We start from the raw sequence: 24400 nt of genomic DNA, 5'->3' as shown, positions 1-24400 counted from the left end.
TTTTATAACAACCCCAAAGGACCACATGTTGGAGAATGTGTAGTTCTGAGCTCTTGGCTCTCAGCGTGACTCCCTGTCTCCTTATTTTCCAGCACATGTTAAAAGAAGATGACATGTTTAAAGATTTTGCTGCCCGTTCCCCCAGTGCCAGCATTACAGATGAAGACTCAAACGTTTGACCGTAGCACTTGGATGAACATCAGGAGTGCTTAGTCTTTCTCCTACTTGCTTTTCCAAACACTCACAGTATATACAACAGGCAGCGGATTGTCTATTGTTTGTTGTTCCAACTTCTGCTGTCGAGAAGTTTAAACAGAAAGCAAGAGTAATGTGCCGATTCTGAAGTTGCCACAAAAAATAAGACACTGGTGAATGAGAGTATAATTGTTTTTCTTCTATTTAATGTAAAAATCTGTGATATATTATATTTAAAGTGTTGCATTTAAGATTAGTATTTTACCAGAGGGTTTCCATTCACATCCGCAATATGGAGGACTTGGGGGACAGTAACCAGGATGTGAATGATTTTGTTACATCAGTGTTCACTGTAGCCACCTAAGTAGGACATTATATGATTTCAGAATCAATATGTGGAACTTCTTTAAGCATTCAGTGTGCCCACTAAATGCCAGCCACACCTCCACTTGCCTCTTATTGTCTTATTTTTATATATTTTTCTAAATATATGTATATATGCAGTACATAGAAAATAGAACTTTTATTTTGTGACCTAAGGACGATGGTGAAAAGATCACGTTTTCAAAACAATCTGGTGATCAGAATGTTCATATACCAGCTGGTTTCTGAAGAGGTCAGAATGATCTTTCTCCATACTGACTTTTAACAATGTTGATCATTGAGGCTAAATTAATATATATGACATATTCCTTTTTGATGACACCACAAAATTGTTGAACAGTTTAAGAATTTCAACCTTAATCTTGGATCCCTTTACCTCATATGGAAGAACTTGAGGGACATTAGTATACTTTTTTTTAAGATGGAGTCTCACTCTGTCGCCCAGGTTGGAGTGCCGTGGCATGATCTTGGCTCACTGCAACCTCCACCTCCTGGGTTCAAGCTATTCTTCTGCTTCAGCCCCAAGTAGGTGGGACTCCAGGCACGCACCACCATGCCTGGCTAATTTTTGTATTTTTAGTAGAGATGGGGTTTCACCGTATTGGCCAGGCTGGGACTCGAACTCCTGACCTTGTGATCTGCCCGCCTCAGCCTCCCAAAGTACTGGGATTACAGGCATGAGCCACCACGCCCAGCCTATTATTTTTTATTTTTTAGTGACAGAGTCTTGTTCTGTTGCCCATGCTGGAGTGCAGTGGCGTGATCATAGCTCACTGCAGCCTTGAATTCCTAGGCTCCAGTGATCCTCTCACCTCAGCTTCCCCAATAGCTAGGATTACAGGTGTGTGGCCTCCCACCCCACCCCACCCTTCACACCTGGCTGATTTTTCAAAAAATTTTTTTGTAGAAACAGGATCTCACCATGTTGTCCAGCCTGGTCTCAAACTCCTGTCCTCAAGTGATCCTCCCGCCTCAGCCTTTCAAATTGCTGGGATTACAGGTGTGAGCCACTCTGCCTGGCCTACCACTAACTTGAATACATTCAGAATCACCTCCTTTCCCCAAAATTTGTAGAAATAGTTTTTGAGGAAACCAAAAGCAAAGCAGAAACCTTGACAGTATTGTTTCTTTTCTCTTTGTTAGCTATGTCATTACATCAAAATACTAAGTCTGCCTAAACATGTTCATTGTACATTTCTCAGGCTATCAATGAATGGAGGTTTTTAAAAAGTTGAATATTTGTCTGAACATTGTATTTCAAAGTTCAAAAAAACAGAGGCTGTAAAATTCATTTTATAATGGCTATTTTGTGATGATAAGATGTAGTTCATGTTTTTCTGTAGCACTGGGCCCAAATAGTCTTTGTAAAGAAAATCGCTGCAGCAAAAACTGTTACTGTGTTTATTATATTTGTAGAAGTATTAGAAAAATATTCTATTTTTTATTCAGTGCTACATAATTACCCATGGTAGCCAACCCTACAAAAGACAGGTTTTCACAAATTGAGGTGGAGGTGGGCAGTTCAGTATCTGCCATTGGACTTGATTATAAACCTCATTTGAATATCAGTGGTATTATCTTTTAAGTTGTCTGCAGGTTACCAAGGTATTCATTAAAGAACTTGTAATATCAAATTACTATTTATTCATAACAATTGATGTGATGCTAATAATAATTTTCTTTAAACTGTACCATTCATTATGTGGTAACTGTATTGAACTTACTTTATTTGGATTTTATTTTAATGTGACTAGATATCACCACTTGAAAAAATCAATTTGTTCTTAGAACCTGGTTGAAAATACCAGGAGACTGTTACAGATGCCAATTTTTTTTTTTTTTTTTTTTTTTTTTTTTTTTTTTGAGACAGAGTCTTGCTCTGTTACCTAGGCTGGAGTGCAGTGGTGTGATCTCAGCTCACTGCAAGCTCTGCCTCCTGGGTTCACGCCATTCTCCCGCCTCAGCTTCCCGAGTAGCTGGGACTACAGGTGCCTGCCACCATGCCTGGCTAATTTTGTTTTTGTATTTTTAGTAGAGACGGGGTTTCACCGTGTTAGCCAAGAAGGTCTCAATCTCCTGACCTTGTGATCTGCCCGCCTTGGTCTCCCAAAGTGCTGGGATTACAGGCTTGAGCCACCATGCCTGGCCCAAATATTTTCTATTCAGGATGGTATAACCTAACTGATAATATGTAATAAGGTTAAATTTTTTTATGATGTGTTTTATTTACAAAATATCATACACTGCTGGTGTTATCATATGAAAGGAAATAAAGTCAATTGATAATTGCCTCATTTTTATTGCTCTTATTTCATTTTCCATTGTTCATAGTAACAGGCTTTGTTTCTGATACAGAAAATAATACAATCTCCTTATAAACTGCCATAAATATGTTTGAATGGAGTTTATAACATGTATCAACAGATAGGAATTTGAGGCCTTTGTTTGAGAAGCTTTTGTAGAAAAAGCAACTGAGCTGGGGAATGCAGAATCATGGCAGAAGGTAAAAGAAACAAACAAACAAAAAAGGAAAATAGGAAAAGCAAATGGAAGTGACTCACCTACAGATTGGAAGAAGTTAGTTGTAGAAAGAGGTGTATGGATATTTAAAAAACTAACACAGGGCTGGGTGCAGTGGCTCATGCCTATAATCCCAGCACTTCGGGAGGCCGAGGCAGGAGGATTGCTTGAACCTAGGAGATCGAGACCAGCCTGGGCAACATGGTGAAACCCCACCTCTACAAAAAATACACAAAAGTTAGCCAGGTGTGGTGGTGTACACTTGTAGCCCCAGCTACTCAAGAGGCTGAGGTGAGATCACCTGAGCCCTGGGAGGTTGAAGCTGCAGTGAGCCATGATTGCACCACTGCACTCCAGCCTGGGTAGCAGAGTGAGATCCTATCTCAAAAAACAACAGCAAAAAGAACTAACGTGAAATGTTTGCTTCAACTAAAACTTGGAAAGAGGAAACATGTTGGAAGAGATTACCAAAGATTAAAAGTAGAGTGAATATAACCTAGATAGAACTGATGTTTTGTGTGGAATTTAGTATCTTTAACTTAATAAACCAGCAGGAACTGTATGAACACAACACACCCAACTGACAAACAGAACTAACATGTTTATTTAGCTGTATGTATATATGCTTAACTACACCCGAGGAAGCTGTAGAGTTAGAAAAACATGAACCATTAACAGATGTGACCTCCTTGCAGAACTTTTACTTTGAAAAAGAAGTACTTCTGAACCAGATTCACATGTTTGATAATTTGGATGCAGAGAAAATGGGGCAGAAAGCATCACAACAGTTGGCTCTGAAGGACAGCAAAGAGGTGCCCGTCGTCTGTGAAGTGGTCAGTGAAGCTATAGTCCATGCAGCTCAGAAACTGAAGGAGTACCTTGGATTTGAATATCCTCCAAGTAAACTCTGCCCAGCTGCAAATACTCTGAATGAGATCTTCTTAATCCATTTCATCGCTTTCTGCCAAGAAAAGGGAGTTGATGAGTGGCTGACCACCACCAAGATGACCAAGCATCAAGCCTTCCTGTTTGGTGCAGACTGGATTTGGACCTTTTGGGGATCTGACAAGCAAATAAAGCTTCAGCTGGCAGTACAGACTCTGCAGATGTCTTCACCTCCTCCTGTGGAATCTAAGCCTTGTGACCTTTCCAATCCAGAATCAAGGGTAGAGGAGTCTTCCTGGAAGAAAAGTAGATTTGATAAGCTGGAAGAATTCTGTAAGTTAATAGGAGAGGATTGCCTGGGTCTGTTTCTCATCTTTGGTATGCCAGGAAAGCCTAAAGACATCAGGGGAGTTGTCCTGGACAGTGTCAAAAGTCAGATGGTGAGGAGCCATCTGCCAGGAGGGAAGGCTGTGGCTCAGTTTGTCCTGGAAACTGAAGATTGTGTCTTCATCAAAGAGCTGCTCAGAAACTGTCTGAGTAAGAAAGACGGGCTGAGAGAGGTGGGCAAGGTTTATATTAGCATTCTGTGACTTGGATATGTATTATGTGACTGGCCTGTAAGAGGAAAAGAAAAAAAGATTCTAATAAGCGAGCTTACCTATTTGCAGCATTCCAGCATGGGACTTTTTTTCGTTTTCCCATTGATTGAAAATGATTACTGGGATCAAAGTACATTCATGTCACAATTACAGAGAGAGAAAAAAAGAAAACCCTGGCTCTACCTATGATTTAAAAACAGTTCAGGAAAAGTTATAATTTAGTTTAATATTTCATTCACTTATTCAACAATAAAAATGGAAGAGAGATAATAAAGTCACATTTAAAGTTTGATTTGCAAAAAAAAGAAGTGTCTTTGTTTGAAATAATAAGTCTAGCACTCAAAAGTATAAAAGTGTTTTTGCATCTGTTGGTGGGAGATGGGTAGGGTAAAGTAGTGGGTAAGGCTACAGAGCAGGTTTAATTACATTTGTAATACCAGTTTCAAGCCAGGCACAGTGGCTTACGCCTGTGGTCTCAGCCACTCAGGAGGCTGAGGTGGGAGGATCACTTGAGCCCAGGAGTTTAAGGCTACAGTGAGCTGTGATTGCACCACTGTATTCTAGCCTGGGCAACAGAGTGAATCCTCATCTTTCAAAAAAAAACAGTTTCGGTTCAGGACTCCTGAGCAAAACTCACAGCGTTCTTTTCCTCTAACACTTACCTTATTCCGTCTTCTCCCTAGCTGCTGTCTCTGCACTAAGAGGACTTTGATGGGATTTACTTTGAGATTCACTTTACTGTTAGCTCTGCCTATGATTTAAAAACAGTGACCTATAAAACTATTCTTTTAATAATACTTGTTTAGCCTTTGCAGTAAGAAAGGTGTATTCACATATAATAACCATTTTTGCTTAAAAGCCAGTGTAGAATTACAACAGTACAAAGAGGAATCGCCATTATTTATTGTACTTGTAAGTCAAGTCAGATGTTTTGCATATATTAGCGTGATTTGCATGTGTCCTCCATGACTCTAAGAGGTTTCTATTTGCCAAATCAAAGAGGCGAGATAACTCATAAATCCATTCAGTGGCTCGTAACAAAAAAGTAAAGTCTGCCCAGTTACAAAGCCCATATTCTACAGTCGTGTAAAGAAAATTCCCTGTAAGCCTATAAATTATGTTAAGTAAAAATCAATTGAAAAAAAAAAGAAGAAGAAAAGAAAATTATTTGGCCAGGAAAGGTAGCTGTGATCCCAACACTTTGGGAGTCTGAGGCAGGAGGATTGCTTGAGCCCAGGAATTCAAGACCAGCCTGGGCAACATGGTGAAACCCCATCTCTACAAAAAATACAAAAAGTCATGGTGATGTGTGCCTGTGGTCCCAGCTACTTGGGAGGCTGAGGTGGGGGGATCGCTTGGGTCCAGGAGTTCAAGGCTGCAGTGAGTCGTGATCGCGCCACTGCACTCCAGCCTAGGCAACAGAGCAAGACCGCATCTCAATAAATACATAAAAAGAAAATTCTCTGATTTTAAACCACTGGAATTGCCGAGAAAACAAAGATGTTCACCTGCAAAAATGCTAACTAGTTGCTGCTGCTCATTTTTCCTCCATTTCCTGGCCTTAATCTGTGGCTACTTTTCCTGTTGTTGAACCGCCTGTTCACTGATATGCAGCCATTAGAAACATGGGCTGAATCCTTTCAACTGCATCCAACCTCTTAAAATCGTTTCTGTTTCTGACAGTCTTCTTAAGGCCTTGGCCCTTTCTGTGTTTTGGAATTTAGGGCATGTTCCTGTGAGGCTAAATTAAGACATATGAGCACAATGTGGCGTCATGCAGGTATTCCAAAGTAAGAAATACATTTGTTGCTGTGATCTGTATAACTGAAGCATGTTGCAGTGCACTCTGAGAGTTTGTCCTACATCGGTTTGTAAACTGCTGACTGCAAGCCACCAAATTGATATCATGACCATCAATAGATCACAATGCAGAGTTGTAAATACTTTGTCATGGTAGAAGGACTGAGAGCTTTCAAGTTTAGTTGAGGACAAACCTGCTTAAAATCCCGGCTCTTTTATTTACACTTATCCAACCAAACCTCTGTGCTGGTTATTCTCAGTTCAACCTCCACATCTACTCCCCACCTTGTCTGCCTTCTTCTGGGTTCTGACTGCATCACTCTGGCTTCCATCCAGTGGAGAGCACGAGATCAGAAAGGGGACAGGTCTGGAATGTATTAGCCCAACTCTCCCTGCCTCACTATGACACTTGGTTCCAGACAGCTCCTGTCCAGCTGGCCCTTCTCTGAGACTCCAGCTCCCTCCCCTTCCCCTCTCAGGCCATTGTCCCTTCCAGGGTGCTTCATCATTCTTTGTTAGTTCCTTGCACCCTGCCCCCACCCTGTAGATGTCCTTTTTCCTCAGGTAGACTTGAGGGTGCCATTTGATCTCTTCTGGAGCCCTAATGCCTCCTGATTTTCCTATCTAAAAACTGGAGATGACAATACCCACCTCATAGAACTGCTATTCGTTATAAAATTAAGAATAGTCGGCCAAGCGCGGTGGCTCACACCTGTAATCCCAGAACTTTGGGAGGCTGAGGCAGGTGGATCACGAGGTCAGGAGTTCAAGACCAACCTGATCAACATGGTGAAACCCCATCTCTACTAAAAATACAAAAATTAGCCATGGCACGTGCCTGTAATCCCAGCTACTCAGGAGGCTGAGGCAGGAGAATCGCTTGAACCCAGGAAGCGGAGGTTGGAGTGAGCTAAGATGGCACCACTGTACTCCAGCCTGGGTGACAAAGAGAGACTCCGTCTCAAAAAAAAAAAAAAAAAAAATCAAAAGTGCTTAGTACAATAATCCAAATCCACTCTTTGATTCTTTATCCAGCCCAGTAAACGGATCCACAGTGAATTTAAAGGTGTGTCCTTAACTTCAATCTAGATTTAGGCTTAAGAGCATGCCCTGTTTTCTTTCCATTGAGCCTGGTGTTCTTCAAATTAAAATACGCCTTGCAATATTGGGGAACACCAACCCCCAAATCCCTTCTCTTCAACTTTATCTCCCAAAGAAGTCCTGGGGGAAAGCGAGGAAGGGAGCATTCATAATCCCTATGATGCCTGCAGCTTCAGCAAAGAAGAAAATGATGTATATTTTCTTCAGCCTCAAGAAATGGCTTTGTTTTCCCTCCTATCAATGTTTATTCACCCCCATAGCCCTCTCCTTGAGGAACTTGGAATAGGAAGAACATATCTGTGGCCTTGTGGTTGTCCTTCATTAGAAACTGGTATGAAAGAGTGTTTAATAAAATGAAGTATTGATATATACAATTACTTGTCAATTAAAAATGAGTTTTTTAAAAGAAGGTGAGTATTGGCAGAGACGTCTGTTTCCTCTTTTTGGTAGTGAAGTCTCCAATAGCATAGAGTCAAGCTCAGCTTTTGCAATTTGGGTTAATATATTGCAAAAAAAAAAAAGGCTTAAAAGTGTAAATGGAAGATAGATTAATTCAAACATAATTGCTGAGTGCCTATTACATGCTGGGCTTGCTCTGTGCCCTGCCAATCCAGCAGTACAAAGAACAAAGTTCCTAGTCTCAGGGAGTTTCTATCTTAACGGTGGAAGACAGACAAACACGTGCAGATGTTTAAATGCATATTTTCAAAACATCTCACGCTTGTAGTAATCCCAGCACTTCGGGAGGCTGAGGCCGGCGGATCACTTGAGTTCAGGAATTTGGAACCAGCCTGGGCAACATGATGAAACCCTGTCTCTACTAAAAATACAAAAATTAACCCGGTGTGGTGGTGTGTGCCTGTAGTCCCAGCTACTTGGGAGGCTGAGGTGGGAAGATCGCTTGAGCCCAGGTGGAGGAGGTTACGGTGAGCCCAGATCCAGCCACTGCACTCCAGCCTGGGCACAGAGTGAGACCCTGTCTCAAATAATAACAATCAATTTTAAATAACATCAGGAGTAATGTAAAGAAAAAGCATGATCAGAGAATAAAGAGTGTTAGGAGGTGCTGTTTTATATTGGGTGGGGAAGGAAGGCCTCAGCGAGGAGAGGGCAATTAGCTAGAGATCTGAAGAAAGACACTGAGCATCAGTGCAGACATTTGGGAAAGGGTGTACTAGGCACAAAGAACTGCAAATGCGAAGGACCTGGAATGGGAGTAGATGTGAATGTGGATAGCAAAGGAGGCTGACGTGGATGGAGCAGAGTGAGCTGGAGGCGAGAGGTGGGACATGATTTGCAGAAGTAGCCAGCAAACTGATCAAGCTGGTCAAACTTGTAAGCTGAAGTAAGGACTCAACTATTCTGAGTGATGGGGGAGAGAAATGTCTTGACTGACCTGTACCTTGAAAGCCTCACTTGAAGCCAGGCATGGTGGCTCAAACCTGTAATCCCAGCACTTTGGGAGGCCAAGGTGGGTGAATCACTTGAGGCCAGGAATTCAAGACCAGCCTGGCCAACATGGTGAAACCCCGTCTCACACAAAAATTAGCCTGGCTTGGTGGCAGATGCTTGTAATTTCAGCTACTCGGGAGACTGAGGCAGGAGAATCGCTTGAACCCAGGAGGCGGAGGTTGCAGTGAGCCAGGATTGTGCCGCTGCACTCCAGCCTGGGTGACAGAGCAAGACTCTGTCTCAAATAAACAAACAAACAAACCCTCACTTGATTGCTGAGGGGAGACTTGATGGTAGAAGAAAAAGAGGAGAAACAGAACCCAGGTAAGCAGCTAGGAAGCTGTAGCCATCTAGATGAGAGAAAAAGGTGGCCTGGACCACACTCGTACAGGAGGAGGTATGAAGAGGTCAGATTTAGAATGTAGTTGAAGGTAAAGTGTACAGCATTTGCTGATGATTGGATGTGGGGTTTGAAACATGTAACAATTAGATGCTGTATTTCCAAATGTCTTGAATAATAAGAATACATGCAAGGACAGAAATAAATTCGTCTTTGACTTTCCTTTATCCAAAGAAATCAGAAGATGGAGAAAAGCATTTTAGAGAAACGGCGCCAGGTTACGTGATTGCCAGGCGGGCACTGCATGACTGGGTGCCTCACTGAGGAAAAAGTAACTCAACATGGGCAAAGCAGATCCCAAGAGGCAAAAATGTCATTATACACATTCTTTATGCACATTTGTCAGAAGGAGCACAAGAAACAGCACCCAGATGCTTCTGTCCTCTTCTCAGAGTGTTCCAAAAAGTGCCAGAGAGGTAGAGGACCGGGTCTGCTAAAAACAAAAATTTGAAGACTTGGCAAACTCGGGCAAAAGACCCATTATGAAAGAGAAATGAAAACCTATATCCCTCCAGAAAGAAAGGCAAACAACAACAACGACAGAGCCCAAGAGGCCTCCTTTGGCTTTTTTCTTGTATTCTCAGTATTGCCCCCGAATCAAAAGAAAATATCCCGGCCTATACATTGGTGATTTTGCAAAGAAACTGGGAGAGAGGTGGAATGACACTGTTGCAGATGACAAGCAGTCTCATGAAAACAAGGCTGCGAAGCTGAAGGAAAAATGTGAAAAGGATATTGCAGCAGACTGAGCTAAAGGAAAGCCTCATGTAGCAACGAAGGGAATTGCCAAGGCTGAAAAAAAAAAAAGAAAAGAAAAGAAAAAGAAGAGGAGGATGAGGAAGGAGAAGAAGAAGATAAACAAGTTGGTAGTAGCAGTTTTTTTCTTGTCTATAAAGCATTTAACAACCACTGTATACAACTCACTCCTTTTAAAGAAAAAAAAATTGAAATGTAAGGCTGTGTAAGATTTGTTTTTAAACATTACAGTGTCTTTTTTGTACAATTAACAGACTACTGAATGTCTCTTTAGATTGCCCTGTCCTGGTGATATTTTTAATAGACACTAACCTTGCCTGGTATAGAATGGAGGTTGTAATTGGCATGGAAATTTAAAGAAGGTTCTTGCTGGGGCACAGCACAGATTAGTTATATAGGAGGATAGTTTTTTTATCTTCGTTTTTCTCTGATGCAGCTTATACGATATAGTTGTTATTCTGCTAACTGACTACCACTCCATAATTGAAAAAAAAGTTGCAGCTGTTTTGTTGACATTCTGAATACTTCTAAGCAAATACAATTTTTTTAATTAAAAAAGCATTTTAGCCCTTTGCCTTCAGTAAAGTGGGCATGAATAGGCCCAGGTGACATCTTTTAAAGTGTTAAGCAATAACGGTTCCCCCATTCATGCTTCTGGGAGGTTATAGCACTCAGTCAATTAATGTTTCCTTAGTGTATAGCGACCCCTGTCTGCAGGAATGCTGTGTGGAGTACACTCTCAAGGAGGTGATGTAAAGAATAATGCAACTTGGAATCAGATGTGGATTTGAGTTTCAATGCTCATAAGAGCGGAGTCAAGTGGCTTAACTCTTTGCTTCCTTATTTGTAAAAGGAGAATGTATACAATTACAATCATGCATTGCTTAATGGGGATATGTTCTGAGAAATGCATTGTTAGGCAATTTCATTGTTTTGTGAACATAATAAAGTGTACTTACACAGACCTAGACTCTACAGCCAACTACACACCTAGGCTATGTGGCATAGCTCCTAGGCTACAAGCCTGTACAGCATGTTACTTTACCGATACTGTAGGCAACTGGAACACAATAGTAAATATTTGTGTATCTAAATATATCTAAACACAAAAAGAAGGTACAGTAAAAATAAGGTATAAAAGGTAAAAAACGGTACACTTATATGGGGCACTTACAACGAATGGGGCTTGCAGGACTGGAAGTTGCTCTGGGTGAGTCAGTGAGTGGTGAGTGAATGCAAAGGCCTAGGACATTACTGTATGCTACTGTAGACTTCACAAACACTGTTCACTTAGGCTGTGCTAAATTTATAAAACAATAAAGTAATTGTGCTGTGGTATCACAATAGCCACAATGTCACTAGGGAATAGGAATGTTTCAGCTCCATTACAGTCTTGTGGGACCACCATCATATATGCACAGTGGTTGACTGAAAGGTCTTTATGTGGCACATGACTGTAACTTAAAGGAGACAAAATATTGTGGAAATATTTTATATACTGAAGTGTAAGCTTACCAAGATTTCAGAGAACCCAGTATAAATTGTAAGTATTCATGTTATAAACAGCTGAAAGCCACAAGTCAGACTCACCATGTTTCTTTTCAAAGTAAAAATTAAAATGTGAAGCTTTTGTTGATTTTAAAAATACTGCATACTCATTTAATTTTTTCAAGCTGTATGCTTGGGGTAAAAATTCAAGTACAGAAATAGAGAAAGTGAAGTCTTCAGGAGTGTCTCCTCCATCCTCATATGCACTGCCTCAAATTTGCTATTGACTCTTCCAGAGTTTGTATTGCAAAAATAAAAATAAAAATATAATATACAAATGAGATTATATAATCCATAAATGCCTCACAACCTGCATTTTAAAAATCTTAACAATATATTGTAGACAATTTTCTATGCTAATAGATTTATATCCACTTCATCCTTGTTAAGGCTGACACCAGTGGTTTTCCATCTTGCCTCAATATTAGATTCACTTGAAGAACTTAAAAAACAAAACAAAACAAAACCCTAGTGCTCCAAACACACCTAGACCAATTAATTAGCATCTCGGAGGGAGTCTAGATAATTTTTTTTTAACTCTCCTGAGGTTATTCTAATGTTTAACCAGGATTGGGGCCCATGTATCTTAAGTAGTGATGCAGGATTTTTCTCGGCTCCTTTGCTGGACTCCCAGCAGGGGCGCTCTGTCTACTACGCCAACCACACTCAGCGCCTCGTGGGAGGCAGCGCACGAGTGAGTGAGTCCAGGGTCCAGCCTGCCACTTGGCCGCCACAGGAGAAAGCTTTGTGCAGAGCCTGCAGCCAGACCAGTGGTGTCACCTTGAGGGGAATGCAGTGGCACCCAGGCAAGGATGCCTGAGACCCCAAAGCCCCAGAGGGGGTGTTAGGGTGCTAATTAGCTTTTTTAGTTCTGCCATCCACAGCCCGATGGACGGCAGCATGTTAGCAGCTTGGTTGGCCCCTGGCCCCCTCACATGGGGTGGCTGTCCTCTGCTGACCAGGGCAAAGGGTCAGTGTGACAGCCTTTCTGGGTACCCACACTTGGATCTCAAGTTCTTGTCCGGCATCCAGGAAAAATTAGGTCACCCTTGACAATTGAACGATAGTGAAGGCAGAAAATTTTATTGAGTGATGAAAAAGCTCTCAGCCGAGAGGGGGGCTGGAGATGGGATGGGAAGGGCTGTTCATCTTCCCCTGAGGTCAGGAGGTCTCTTCCCTGAAGTTAGGCCATCTCCCACCTCTGCCAACTGAGTCTGGGGTCTTTACAGGCACAGGATGGCGGTGGGGTGGACGGTAGGTAATACTGGAAAAGGCAACATTTGATTGGTTAAAATACATTATTCAGCAAGAACCAATCGGGAGAGAGTGGGCAAACAGGAATAGAAGTTCTCACTCTGGTCCATGGGCTTCAGGCTGTTTTTGGCTTGAAGGTCAGGTTTCACTGGAGACCCACCCCTGTCTGCCTAGGATTTCTCTGCCTCCTGCCTCTATTAGTAGTACGCTGCATTATATGAATACACCATAATAGATTTAACCAATACTGTTTTGATGAACACTTAGGTTGCAAGGTCTCTGTAGCTATTCCTTATGTTTGCATATTGTCTACCATACTTGTGAATAGACATACTTTGTTCATCTACTATAAAACAAGTTAGTTTTGAAGGCCGGGTGTGGTGGTTCCCGCCTATAATCCTAGCACTTTGGGAGGCTGAGGCGGGCGGATCACTTGAGGTCAGGAGTTCAAGACCAGCCTGGCCAACATGGTGAAACCCTGTCTCTACTAAAAACACAAAAATTAGCTGGGCATGGTGGCACATGCCTTTAATCTCAGCTACTCGGTAGGCTGAGGCAGGAGAACCACTTGAACCTGGGAGGTGGAGGTTGCAGTAAGCTGAGATTGTGCCACTGCACTCCAGCCTGGGTGACAGAGCAAGACTCCTTCTCAAAAAAAAAAAAAAAGTTAGTTTTGATTAAAAGTAGCTTTTTAATACAAAGGATAAATGCTTGAGGTGATGGATACCCCATTTACCCTGATGTGATTATTATACATTTTATGTCTGTAACTATACATATCATATACCCCATAAATATATATACTTACTATGTATCCATAAAGATAAAAGATTAAAAAGTAGCTTTTATTGAATTAATCCAGGTTGAAATATAATAAAAACTCATTGTAAGACAGCTCAATATTTAAAATTGTTCTACAAGGACCAGCTACATAATTTGTAGGTTCCAGTGCAAACTGAAGATGCAGGACTCCTTGTTAAAAAAAAGTATTAAGAATTTTAAGACAGCCGTTAACTCGTCATTTAGCATTAGGTATATCTCCTAATGCTGTCCCTCCCCCTCCCCCCACCCCACAACAGTCCCTGGAGTGTGATGTTCCCCTTCCTGTGTCCATGAGTTCTCATTGTTCAATTCCCACCTATGAGTGAGAACATGCGGTGTTTGGTTTTTTGTCCTTGCACATTGTGCACATGTACCCTAAAACCTGAAGTACAATAAAAATAAAAAGAAATAAATAAAAAAAAAGAATTTTAAGACAGCAACAGCAAAGCATTAAGCCAAGCGCAGGCCCTTCTAAGTGCACATTGTATGTCTATGAAGCCAGCCTAGCTTCTATGATGTGTTAGATTACATGGTCATAAAGTTTGAAGAAAATTTTTGTTTGTTGGTTTGTTTGAGACAGGGTCTCACTCTGTCACCCAGGCTGGAGTGCAGTGGCACTAGCTCGGCTTTCTGCAACCTCTGCCTCCTGGGATCAAGTGATCCTCCCAACTCAGCCTCCCCAGTAGCTGGGACTACAGGCACACATCACCATGCCTGGCTAACTTTTGTATTTTTTGTAGAGACAGGCTCTTGCTATGTTGCCCAGGCTGGTCTTAAACTCCTGAGCTCAAGTGATTCCCCCATCTCAGCCTCCCAAAATGCTGAGAGTACAGGAGTGAGCCACTGCACCCAGCAAAGAAAATATTTTTATCATGAGTGAATGATTACACCTCTAAGATCCTTGCCAACTGAAAAATTATGTAATCTTAGTAACCCCTATGCGCAAGATAGTACATGCTTTACTCTTTACACTGCACGAGACAGATATTTTTGCTGGTTGATAGCATTAATAGCATTACAAATGAATTTTTAACTTTTACTATAGAATGAAAACTGTACTTGATGCCAGGGAAAACAATAAGTATTTTTCTGGCTCCTCTAGCTCTGGTCATCTATCCACCTTAGTCTTAGGGAGAGAGTACAACAAATGACAGAACACATAGCAAGGTAGAATGGGGACCTATGTCTTTAATATCTTGCTCAGAAATTAAGAAATATTGTTAGAGTAGGTAGCTAGTCATGAATGAGCAGGGCAGGAGAGGGCTCCCCTTACACACACACACACACACACACACACACACACCAGGTATTTCAGGCGACCATCAGGTGACGGTCAGGTGGTTATTAACTGTCTTTCTAAAACAATAATTGGTTGCAGCCAGCACCAGGGAAAAGCAGTCTCCCAATAGATACAAAGAACCTGAAACTAGTGATCAGCAACTTTCCAGTAAGATCTCAGGAGCTGGGTGAGTGTGCGCAAGCGTGCACGTTAAGAGGCAAAATGGCAGAATTTAACTGGTATTTGATCTTCTAGGGGCGTTCAACTGGTAATGGAAGAATGCCTCAAGTAAGCATGTATACAATTCCAGTAAACACACTATGCATGCTCCCCTCCCAAGTCCTGGCAAGCCACTGTGCATGCAGACAGCCCACCCCAAGGGAAAAATCAGGGGAGAAGGGACACAGACCCCAGAAGTATGCCAACATATAAAACCCTAAGTCAAAGGTCAAATGGGGTACTTGACTTTCAAGTCGCCCCCTTGGCCCTCTTCCCAGTGTATTTCCTTTCTTTTGTTCCTGCTGTGAAGCTTTTTAATAAACATTCACTCCTGCTCTAAAAGTCGCTTCAGTGTCTCCTTCTGCCTTATGTTCCTCGATCAAATTCTTTCTTCTGAGGAGGCAAGAACTGAGGTTGCCGCAGACCTGTACAGATTTGCCGCTGGTAACAGTATGAATATGATCATACTCCTTTTGTCCCTAAATTTCTATGGTATAGGACTTGCACTTTACTAAAATATACAAACTCGCAAGAAAAAGAGGCTGTTGCATTGACCCTACGCTTAATGCCAATGGCCACCATTTATATTTATGCCTTTAATCACGACTGTCCTAAGAAAAATATTATTGCTCTCGGCCGGGCGCGGTGGCTCACGCTTGTAATCCCAGCACTTTGGGAGGCCGAGGCGGGCGGATCACGAGGTCAGGAGATCGAGACCACGGTGAAACCCCGTCTCTACTAAAAATACAAAAAATTAGCTGGGCGTGGTGGCGGGCGCCTGTAGTCCCAGCTACTCGGAGAGGCTGAGGCAGGAGAATGGCGTGAACCCGGGAGGCGGAGCTTGCAGTGAGCCGAGATTGCGCCACTGCACTCCAGCCTGGGCGACAGAGCGAGACTCCGTCTCAAAAAAAAAAAAGAAAGAAAAATATTATTGCTCTCGTTTTCCTTGAAACTGAAACTCAGAAAGATAAGGTAGATTTGCCCAAAATCATAAAGAACCAGAGCCTGGATTCAAACCTCACCTCCATCTGATTAAAAAGGCCATGCTTTTGATCTTAAAAATAGTCCGAGGAGAGGCGAGAACTCCATTGGAATATGGCGGCAGAAGGTGATGTGATGCGTCTACCAGCCAAGGATTGCCAGCAACCATTAGAAGCTAGGAGAGAGGCAGGGAACGGATTCTCCCTCAGAATCTCCAGAAGGAACCAACCCTGCCAACACCTGGATTTTGGACTTTCCAGACTCCAGGACTGTGAGAGAGGAAATTTCTGTTCTTTTAAGTCACCCAGTTTATGGTACTTTGTTCCAATCCCCTAGGAAACTCATACATCATGCTTCTATTTTGGAACAATAACAGGATAGTAAAAGTCCAGAAAAGATGAAGATGATGAATATTACAAATACTTGTCCATCTCATGCTATTTATCCCCCTCCCATACCTTGCTGATTGATGTCCATGGCTCACTCAATGTTCACAGCTAGAATATTCTTGGACACCTGCATACCTCTGCTCTACTGGTTGTATGCTTACCAAGAATCGGTTTTATTTCTAGTTGTTTTTACTGTTATAATTTTGTCACTTTGAGACAAAATAGGGAAATGGGCCAGACCCATGCCTGTAATCCCGACACTTTGGGAGGCCAAGGCAGGAGGATCACCTGAGGCTAAGAGTTTGAGACCAGCCTGGGCAACATAGCAAGACCCCCAACTATACAAAAAACTTAAAAATAGAAAAAATAGGCCAGGTGCAGTAGCTCATGCCTGTAGTCCTATCACTTTTTTGGGAGTCCAAGGCAGGAGGATTGCTTGAACCCAAGAGTTTGAGACCAACCCTGGCAACACAGTGAGACCTCATCTCTAGAAAAACAATTTTTTTTTAATTAGCTGGGTGTGGTGGTGCGTGCCTGTAGCCTCAGCTACTTGAGAGGCTGAGGTAGGAGGATCACTTGAGCCTGGGAGGTCAAGGCTGCAGTGGGCCACGGTCCTGCTACCATATTCCAGCCTAGCAACAGAGCAAGACTCTGTCTCAAAAATAAAAATAATTAATTAATTAATTAAAATAATTTTTAAAATAATGAGAAAATAGAGAATTTATTTTAATTTATTTTATTTTTGAGACGGAGTTTTGCTCTTATTGCCCAGGCTGGAGTGCAATGGCGCGATCTCGGCTCATCGCAACCTCTGCCTCCCGGGTTCAAGCGATTCTTCTCCTGAGTGGCTGGGATTACAGGCATGTGCCACCACACACGGCTAATTTTGTATTTTTAGTACAGACCAGGTTTCTCCATGTTGGTCAGGCTGGTCTCAAACTCCTGACCTCAGGTGATCCAACCGCCTCGGGCTCCCAAAGTGCTGGGATTACAGGAGCGAGCCACCGCGCCCGGCCGAGAATTGTTTTATTAAGGCTTGTATGTGAATTCATCCTACCGTAGAAAATAAGAGTGTTCATTAAAGGTTTATTTTCTAGGTCCTGATGAGTTCTGACTTTCTGTAATTCTAACCTGATCTAACAACAAGCTAACCATATATAGCTAAAAGTTATAGGCTACGTACACGCGGTGTTCACTGTATGCCAATGCTGTACACAAATATTTGTCTATGCTAACTTGTCTAAGATCATACATCCCAGAAGTGGTGAAGTCAAGTTTGAAACCCAAGCACTCTGGCTCGGGATACTGCTTCTCTCCCCTTAGCGCATATTACTGGCATTAGTTGAAGATTTCCTTAATCCAAGTAAATGTAGAAAAGCAGCAATTATAAATAACAGGAGTCCCTCGGGTAGACCGCCTGACTCTTGGATCAACTGACGTTCCACCCAGACCACGCCTGCCTTCAGTGTGCCGCAACCCCCATCCCTACGGTCTTTATCTGCAATTCTCTACGAACTGATTCACTCGATTTTTAAGGATTTTTTTGTTTTCTTTTCATTACTTCTTTCAGTTTGGGGGAATCTGCCTGCACATTTGACTCGGCTCTGGGTGCGTAGACCACCGTGTTTCCTCTTTCTCCAGCCTAGGGCGGGGCCAGCCCAGGGAGCCTGCGCTTAGCGGCCCCAGGCCCGCCCCTGACACTGAACGGCGCTTGTCCCCTCCGGCTTGCCGTCCTCGCAGCCATGGCGGCCGCCGCGCTCCCGGCATGGCTGTCTCTGCAGTCGAGGGCAAGGATTCTGCGTGCATTCTCCACCGCCGTGTACCCGGCCACTCCGGTCCCGACACCTCGCCTGCGTGAGTGTCTGTCTCGTCTTCTCCGGGCTTTGGGGGAGCTGCAAGAGCGGAATACCGGCCCCATGAAGGGTGCCGCGGTGGCTGAGCCAGCGCCGCCCGGGGGAGGCCAGTGCGTCCGCTGCCAGGCCCGTCTGGTAGGAAAACCGTGGACGTGGGTCTGTGTTCTGCGCCCGCGTTGCCCGGCTTCTAGCCGCCTGTTTCTGCCATGGGTGCTCTGGGAGTTTGCTCAGAAAGCTTACATCCCCCTTCCCCGTGACCTGCTCCTGTGTTGCCCCCGTCCACAGGTTACTGGTGCTCTGTGTTGTTTATCGGGCATTGGCAATACTGAACCATGGATTTCCCCAAACAGTAAGAGAGTCATACGGCTGTGCTAGGACAAATTGCTGCTCTGAATTCCAGGCCACCAAATGGGTGGCCTTCATTCAACAGGCGTTGATGACCTCCATTTAACAGAGATTATAGGGATGCTTGATAGCGTGTTTACTCCGGAGGAATCTAATGGAAAATACAGATTTATTAGCGGAGAAGTGCTATGTAGAGTGAGAGGCGCTGTGATAGAAGTGTGGCTAGAGTGACGGGAGCGTTGAGGAGGACCTGGCGTGAGTCTAATCAATCAGCGGATCCTACCTGTGCTACTTCCTGTTATATCTCTAATTTACTCTCATACTACCAACTATCTAGTTCAGGTGACCATCTCATTTCTACAAGTTTCTTTTCCGTTTCCTGTTTCCCCTCTTGCTCTCCTACATTGAATTCTTACAACAGCCAAATGAGGTTTTCAAAATTTAGATCTCGTCTTGCTGCTCCCATGTTCAAGATCTACAAATGGTTTCCCATTGTTTTCAGATAAACTGTAAATTCATTAATCCTTCATACTGGTTCTTCATAGGTCTAATAATTGTCTATTTTTAAATTTTCATTCTTTCATTCTTGGAATACTTAACTCCTATTGTATACTATGCAGTGTTCTAGACACTCACCGGAGATACGGCAAGGTGGGGAAGTCAATAGTATAAACAACCAAACAACTAAATAAGATGTCAGATAGGGTTTAATGCTATGAAGAAAAATAAAGCAGAGTATTGAGAATGATGGATTTGGGGGGAGTAGTGGCCACAGGGTAGTCAGGAAAGATCTTTCTGAGAAAGTGACATTTGAACAGGGCCCCAAGCCATGCAGAGATCTGGGGAAAGAGCCTTTGGGGTATGGGGAACTATAAGTGCAAAGACCAAAAGTTGAGAACAATCTGAGCGGTGTGATCAAGGAACGGGAAGAAGGACAATGTGGCAGGAGCTAAGTGTGAGTAGAGGAGAGTGGTAGTGTAAGACGTCAGAGAGTTAAGTAATGATCTGATTCTCAAGAGTTTATAGACACTTCATTTGGATTTTTGGCTTGGGTTTTATATCGGAAGGCTTGGAACAGGGAACTGATATAATGTGATTTACATTTTTAAAAGATCACTGGCTGCTTTACTGGGGTAAGAGTGGAAGCCAAAGATCTGTTTGGAGGCTGTTGCAGTAATCCAAATGAGGTGATGGTGACTTGGATAGTAATAGTGGATTGTATTTGCGATGTATTTTGAAGGTAAAGTTCATAGGATTTACTGATGGATTTGATGTGGGGCTTGAGGACAAGTCTCAAAAAAATCCTGTTACATTTTTGTCCCGAGCAATTGGATGAATGATGATTCCATGTACACGAGTTGGGAAGACTGGAAGAAGAAAATCAAAAGCCCTGCCAAGGGGCTGAGTGTGGTGGCTCATTCCTGTAATCCCAGCACTGTGGGAGGTGGAGGCCTGCAGATCCCTTGAGCCCAGGAGTTTGAGACCAGCCTGGGCAACATGGCAGAACCTCGTATCTACTGAAAATACAAGAAATTAGCCAGGCTTGTTGGCGCATGTCTGTAGTTCCAGCTACTCCAGAGGCTGAAGTGGGAGAATCACCTGAGCCTGGGAAGCCGATTACAGTGAGCCGTAATCGCACCGCTGCCCTCTGGCCTGGGTGACAGGAGTGAGACCCTATCTCAAAAGAAAAAAAGCTCTGCCAAGGATGCATTATAGTTAAGAAGCCTGTTAAATGTCTTCAGCCTCTTTTCTCTCTGTCTCTCTCTGTTCTGTTCTTAAATTTCAGCCATAGTGAATTTGTTCACTTTGATTTTCCATGTGCTCTCACTCCGTCAGAACACTTTTTCTCACTTTCTTGTCTTCATGGCTACTCCTGCTCATCTTTCAGGTTTTAGCTTAAAGTTCACTTTCTCAGGGAGATTTTCCCCAACTGTATTAGAGTTTTCCAGAGACACAGAACGCAGATGTGGGATAGGATAGATGTAGATGTAGATGTATAGACATATGATGGGATTTTTTAGGGGAATTGACTCACCCCACAATAGGCTGTCTGCAAGCTGGAAGCCCATGTCAGTCCAAGTCCAGAAGCCTCAGAACCACGGAAGCCATGTAATTTTCAGGCCAAGACTGAAGGCCTAAGAACTCAGGGGGCTGCTTGTGCAAGTTCCTGGAGTCCAAAGGCTGGAGCACCTGGAGTTCTGATGTCCAAGGGCAAGGGAAGAGTGTCCCAGGTCCAGAAGAGACAGAGAGAGAGAATATATTCTTCTTTCATCTGCCTTTTTGTTCTCTCTGTGCCCTCAGCTGATTGGATGATACCCACCCACATTGAGAGCAGGTATTCATCACTCAGTCCACGGAATCACATGCCTGTCTCTCCTGGAAGCATCCTCACAGACATGCCCAGAAATAATGCTTTACCACCTGTCTATGTATTCCTCAATCCAGGCAAATTGACACAAAGTTAACTATCATGGCTGGGCACAGTGATTCACCCCTGTAATCCCAGCACTTTGGGAGGCCGAGGTGGGTGGATTGCTGGAGCTCAAGAGCTTGAGACCAGCCTGGCAACATGGCGAAACACCGTCTCTACAAGAATTAGCCGGGTGTGCTCATGCCTTTAGTCCTAGCTACTTGGGGTGCTGAGGTGGAAGGACTGGCTTGAACCTGGTAGTTGGAGGCTGCAGTAAGCCGAGATTGCACCACTGCACTCGAGAGTGAGATGACCTTGTCTCAAAAAAAAAAAAAGAAAAAATTCACCATCGCACAAACTAATTGACTAGGTTTCGTTCCCTGCTGTATGTATTCATAATATTTATCATTGTTTATTGAAATTATTGTTAAAAAGTTGTCTTACTTGACAGACTTTGTAAGAGTCATTTTTTAGATGATGAATTCACTGTATCAGCAATTCAAATAACTATAGGATTTTCCTTACTGGGGCTAGGCTCGGTGGCTCACACCTGCCCACTGCACTTTGGGAGGCTGAGGCAGGTGGATCACTTCAGGTCAGCAGTTTGAGACCAGCCTGGCCAACATGGTGAAACTCCGTCTCTACTAAAAGTACAAAAATTAGCCAAGTGTGGTGGGGTGTACCGGTAGTCGCAGCTACTCAGGAGGCTGAGGCAGGAGAATCACTTGAACTCCAGAGGTAGAGGTTGCAGTGAGCTGAGATCACACCACTGCAGTCCAACCTGGGTGAGACGCCGAGACTCCCTCTGTTTCCAGTTTTTAGTCTTCATTAAGATGATTTTGGTCCCTGAGCTTACCAAAAAAAAATAAAAAAAGATTGTCTCATTGTTATGTGACTGAATACCTTAAATTGTGTTAGAATAATGGGATCATGATTGATGTTGAACAACTAACTTGACATGATAAAATTCTCTTTAACTATTGTGTTATCTTTTATGTACAGCAGAAAGAACATCCGGAAATGAAAGGCCACCAAGAAGAAAGGTAAAAAGTTTATATACTCTACTATCTTAATGGTTTCTGGAGTTCTAAAATGAGGCAGATATTCATTATAAGGCAGAAGGGTGTTGCCAGAGAAGACTTCACAATGTCATGTTTACTGGGTGATTGCCATAGCCCTGGCAGAGGTTAGTCTTTGTTTTTTGTCAGTACCCAGAGAATAGATCATCTTTGAGAGGTTGACTTATTGAGGAACTCCCAGGAAACAAGTGTATAAACCAGAATATGGAACAATTTCTAATGCTATCTTAAGTCTTGCAGCCTGGGATTTATGCATTAATATAACTAGTTTATTTATTTATTATTATTTATTCGAGATAGAGTTTCCCTCTTGTTGCCCATGCTGGAGTGCAGTGGTGCAGTCTCGGCTCACTGGTACCTCTGCCTCCCGGGTTCAAGTGGTTCTCCTGCCTCAGCCTCCCAAGTAGCTGGGACTACAGGCACGCGCCTCCATGCCTGGCTAATTTTTTGTATTTTTAGTAGAGAGGTGTTTTCACCATATTGGTCAGGCTGGTCTTGAACTCCTGACCTCAGGTGATCCACCTGCCTCAGTGCTGGGATTACAGGTGTGAGCCACTGCGCCTGGCCTCCCAAAGTGCTGGGATTACAGGCGTGAGCCACTGCACCTGGCCGTATTGTAACTAGTTTGGTCTCACCCTGTGGACATTTGGATTCCTTACTTCTAGGGAGGAATCTAAACTATAAGGTCAGTTGGTGAGCATAGTGTCAGAACAAAGACACATTAGTTGGAAGTTAAATGGTATCAAATTACAGTCATTTAAGAGCAGTCATTTCCTCAGGACTATTACCTGCTTCTAGGATATCGACTACACTGGTTTTGATATTGCGTAGGTGGGGCATGGCTGAATTTTGCCACTATAAACCCTACTTTTGTATGTGGGCCATCCCCTCATATTTGATGCCATTAAAAATAAATGTTAATGTGATTGACTAAGCTATCAAGTACTAGTTTTTCTCTGGGCCTAGGAGACATAAAATTTTTCATTATGTATTTATTCAATCAGTTTAACCCTAATTATTATTTTTTCCTTTTCTTTTTACTTCCAAGTACTTAATGCTCCCTCATGTACTACTGACTTCCATCGAAGAAGTTTGAAAAATTATTTCAGAATGTATTGTTAATTCACCCTTTCATAAGCAAAATGTAAAAATTTTGCTAAAAGTCTAGTTAAAGAAATTTTTAGTGAAGAAAATGTGATATTAAAGGGGATCCTTGCCAGAGGGTTTGAAGAAACAGTACAGAGATATTTAGGTAGATTTAGTGTTGTTTTTTTCAATTTGGACAGCAGCAGCATTGTGGGAAGTCAGATTTTACATATGTTGCAATTTTGCTTCTATTGTAATTGTAGCTTTTTGCTTTAAAATTAAAATTCTTTAAAAATTAAAAAATGTGTTTATATTTAAAATACTAAACGATTTTATATTTCTTAGGCACTACCTCCTAGGACAGAGAAAATGGCTGTTGACCAGGACTGGCCTAGTGTTTACCCAGTTGCAGCACCATTTAAACCCTCTGCAGTACCTCTTCCTGTTCGAATGGGTTATCCAGTAAAAAAGGGCACGCCCATGGCAAAGGAGGGAAATCTAGAACTTTTAAAGGTAAGACAAATTGCTGATTCATCGGCTCAGACTTATGTAGAAATAAATGCTGATCTTTCTCCCCTATTTCCACTCTCTTATGCTTCACCGTATAGCAGCTTACTATATTTTAATTTAAATTTTAAAAATAGTATAATAGGTTTATTATTATACAACACCAGATAATAATAGGTGTTGTATTTTGATTATCAATGGTAAAGAATACTCAAAGAATACTAGGCATTTAATAATGTAATTAGTTGGCTGGGCGCGGTGGCTCACGCCTGTAATCCTGGCACTTTGGGAGGCCGAGGTAGGCAGATCACTTGAGGTCAGGAGTTCAAGACCAACCTGGCCAACATGGTAAAACCCCATCTCTACTAAAAACACACAAAAAATTAGCCAGACGTGGTGGTGGGCACCTGTAATCCCAGCTACTTGGGAGGCTGAGAAAGGAGAATTGCTTGAACCCAGGAGGCAGAGGTTGCAGTGAGCCGAGATGGCACCACTGCACTCCAGCCTGGGCGGTAGAGTGAGACTCTGTCTCAGGA

General features: G+C 42.7%; 3 protein-coding genes across 12 annotated transcripts in view; all 3 read left to right on the top strand.

Moving 5' to 3' along the window:
• The window catches only part of PPFIBP1 (PPFIA binding protein 1), a 542301-nt gene extending 539431 nt beyond the window's left edge, over positions 1-2870 (top strand). For 7 of the 10 annotated variants that reach the window (XM_030804628.1, XM_030804625.1, XM_030804627.1 and 4 more), the window contains one exon: positions 93-449. In XM_030804628.1, coding sequence (XP_030660488.1) covers positions 93-179 — 87 coding nt within the window. In that variant the 3' untranslated portion in view covers positions 180-449. Of the gene's footprint in view, positions 1-92 lie in introns of all 10 variants that reach the window. The other 3 variants (XM_003265638.4, XM_003265637.4, XM_003265639.4) reach the window with 2 other exon arrangements.
• Positions 2871-3475: 605 nt separating this feature from the next.
• REP15 (RAB15 effector protein) lies at positions 3476-4882 on the top strand. The gene has a single exon (XM_003265641.3). The coding sequence runs from the start codon at positions 3714-3716 to the stop codon at positions 4572-4574; it is 861 nt and encodes a 286-aa protein (XP_003265689.2). The 5' UTR covers positions 3476-3713; the 3' UTR covers positions 4575-4882.
• Positions 4883-18261: 13379 nt separating this feature from the next.
• Positions 18262-24400, top strand: part of MRPS35 (mitochondrial ribosomal protein S35) — a 46473-nt gene continuing 40334 nt past the window's right edge. Inside the window, exons 1-3 of the mRNA XM_003265642.4 lie at positions 18262-18438; positions 22195-22235; positions 23703-23870. Coding sequence (XP_003265690.2) covers positions 18327-18438; positions 22195-22235; positions 23703-23870 — 321 coding nt within the window. The 5' untranslated portion in view covers positions 18262-18326. The remainder of the gene's footprint in view (positions 18439-22194; positions 22236-23702; positions 23871-24400) is intronic.

Source organism: Nomascus leucogenys, chromosome 23, assembly GCF_006542625.1.
Source record: "Nomascus leucogenys isolate Asia chromosome 23, Asia_NLE_v1, whole genome shotgun sequence".
Classification (NCBI taxonomy): Eukaryota; Metazoa; Chordata; class Mammalia; order Primates; family Hylobatidae; genus Nomascus; species Nomascus leucogenys.
The sequence above is the reverse complement of the archived record's forward strand: the minus strand, read 5'-3'. Positions and strand labels throughout refer to the sequence as shown.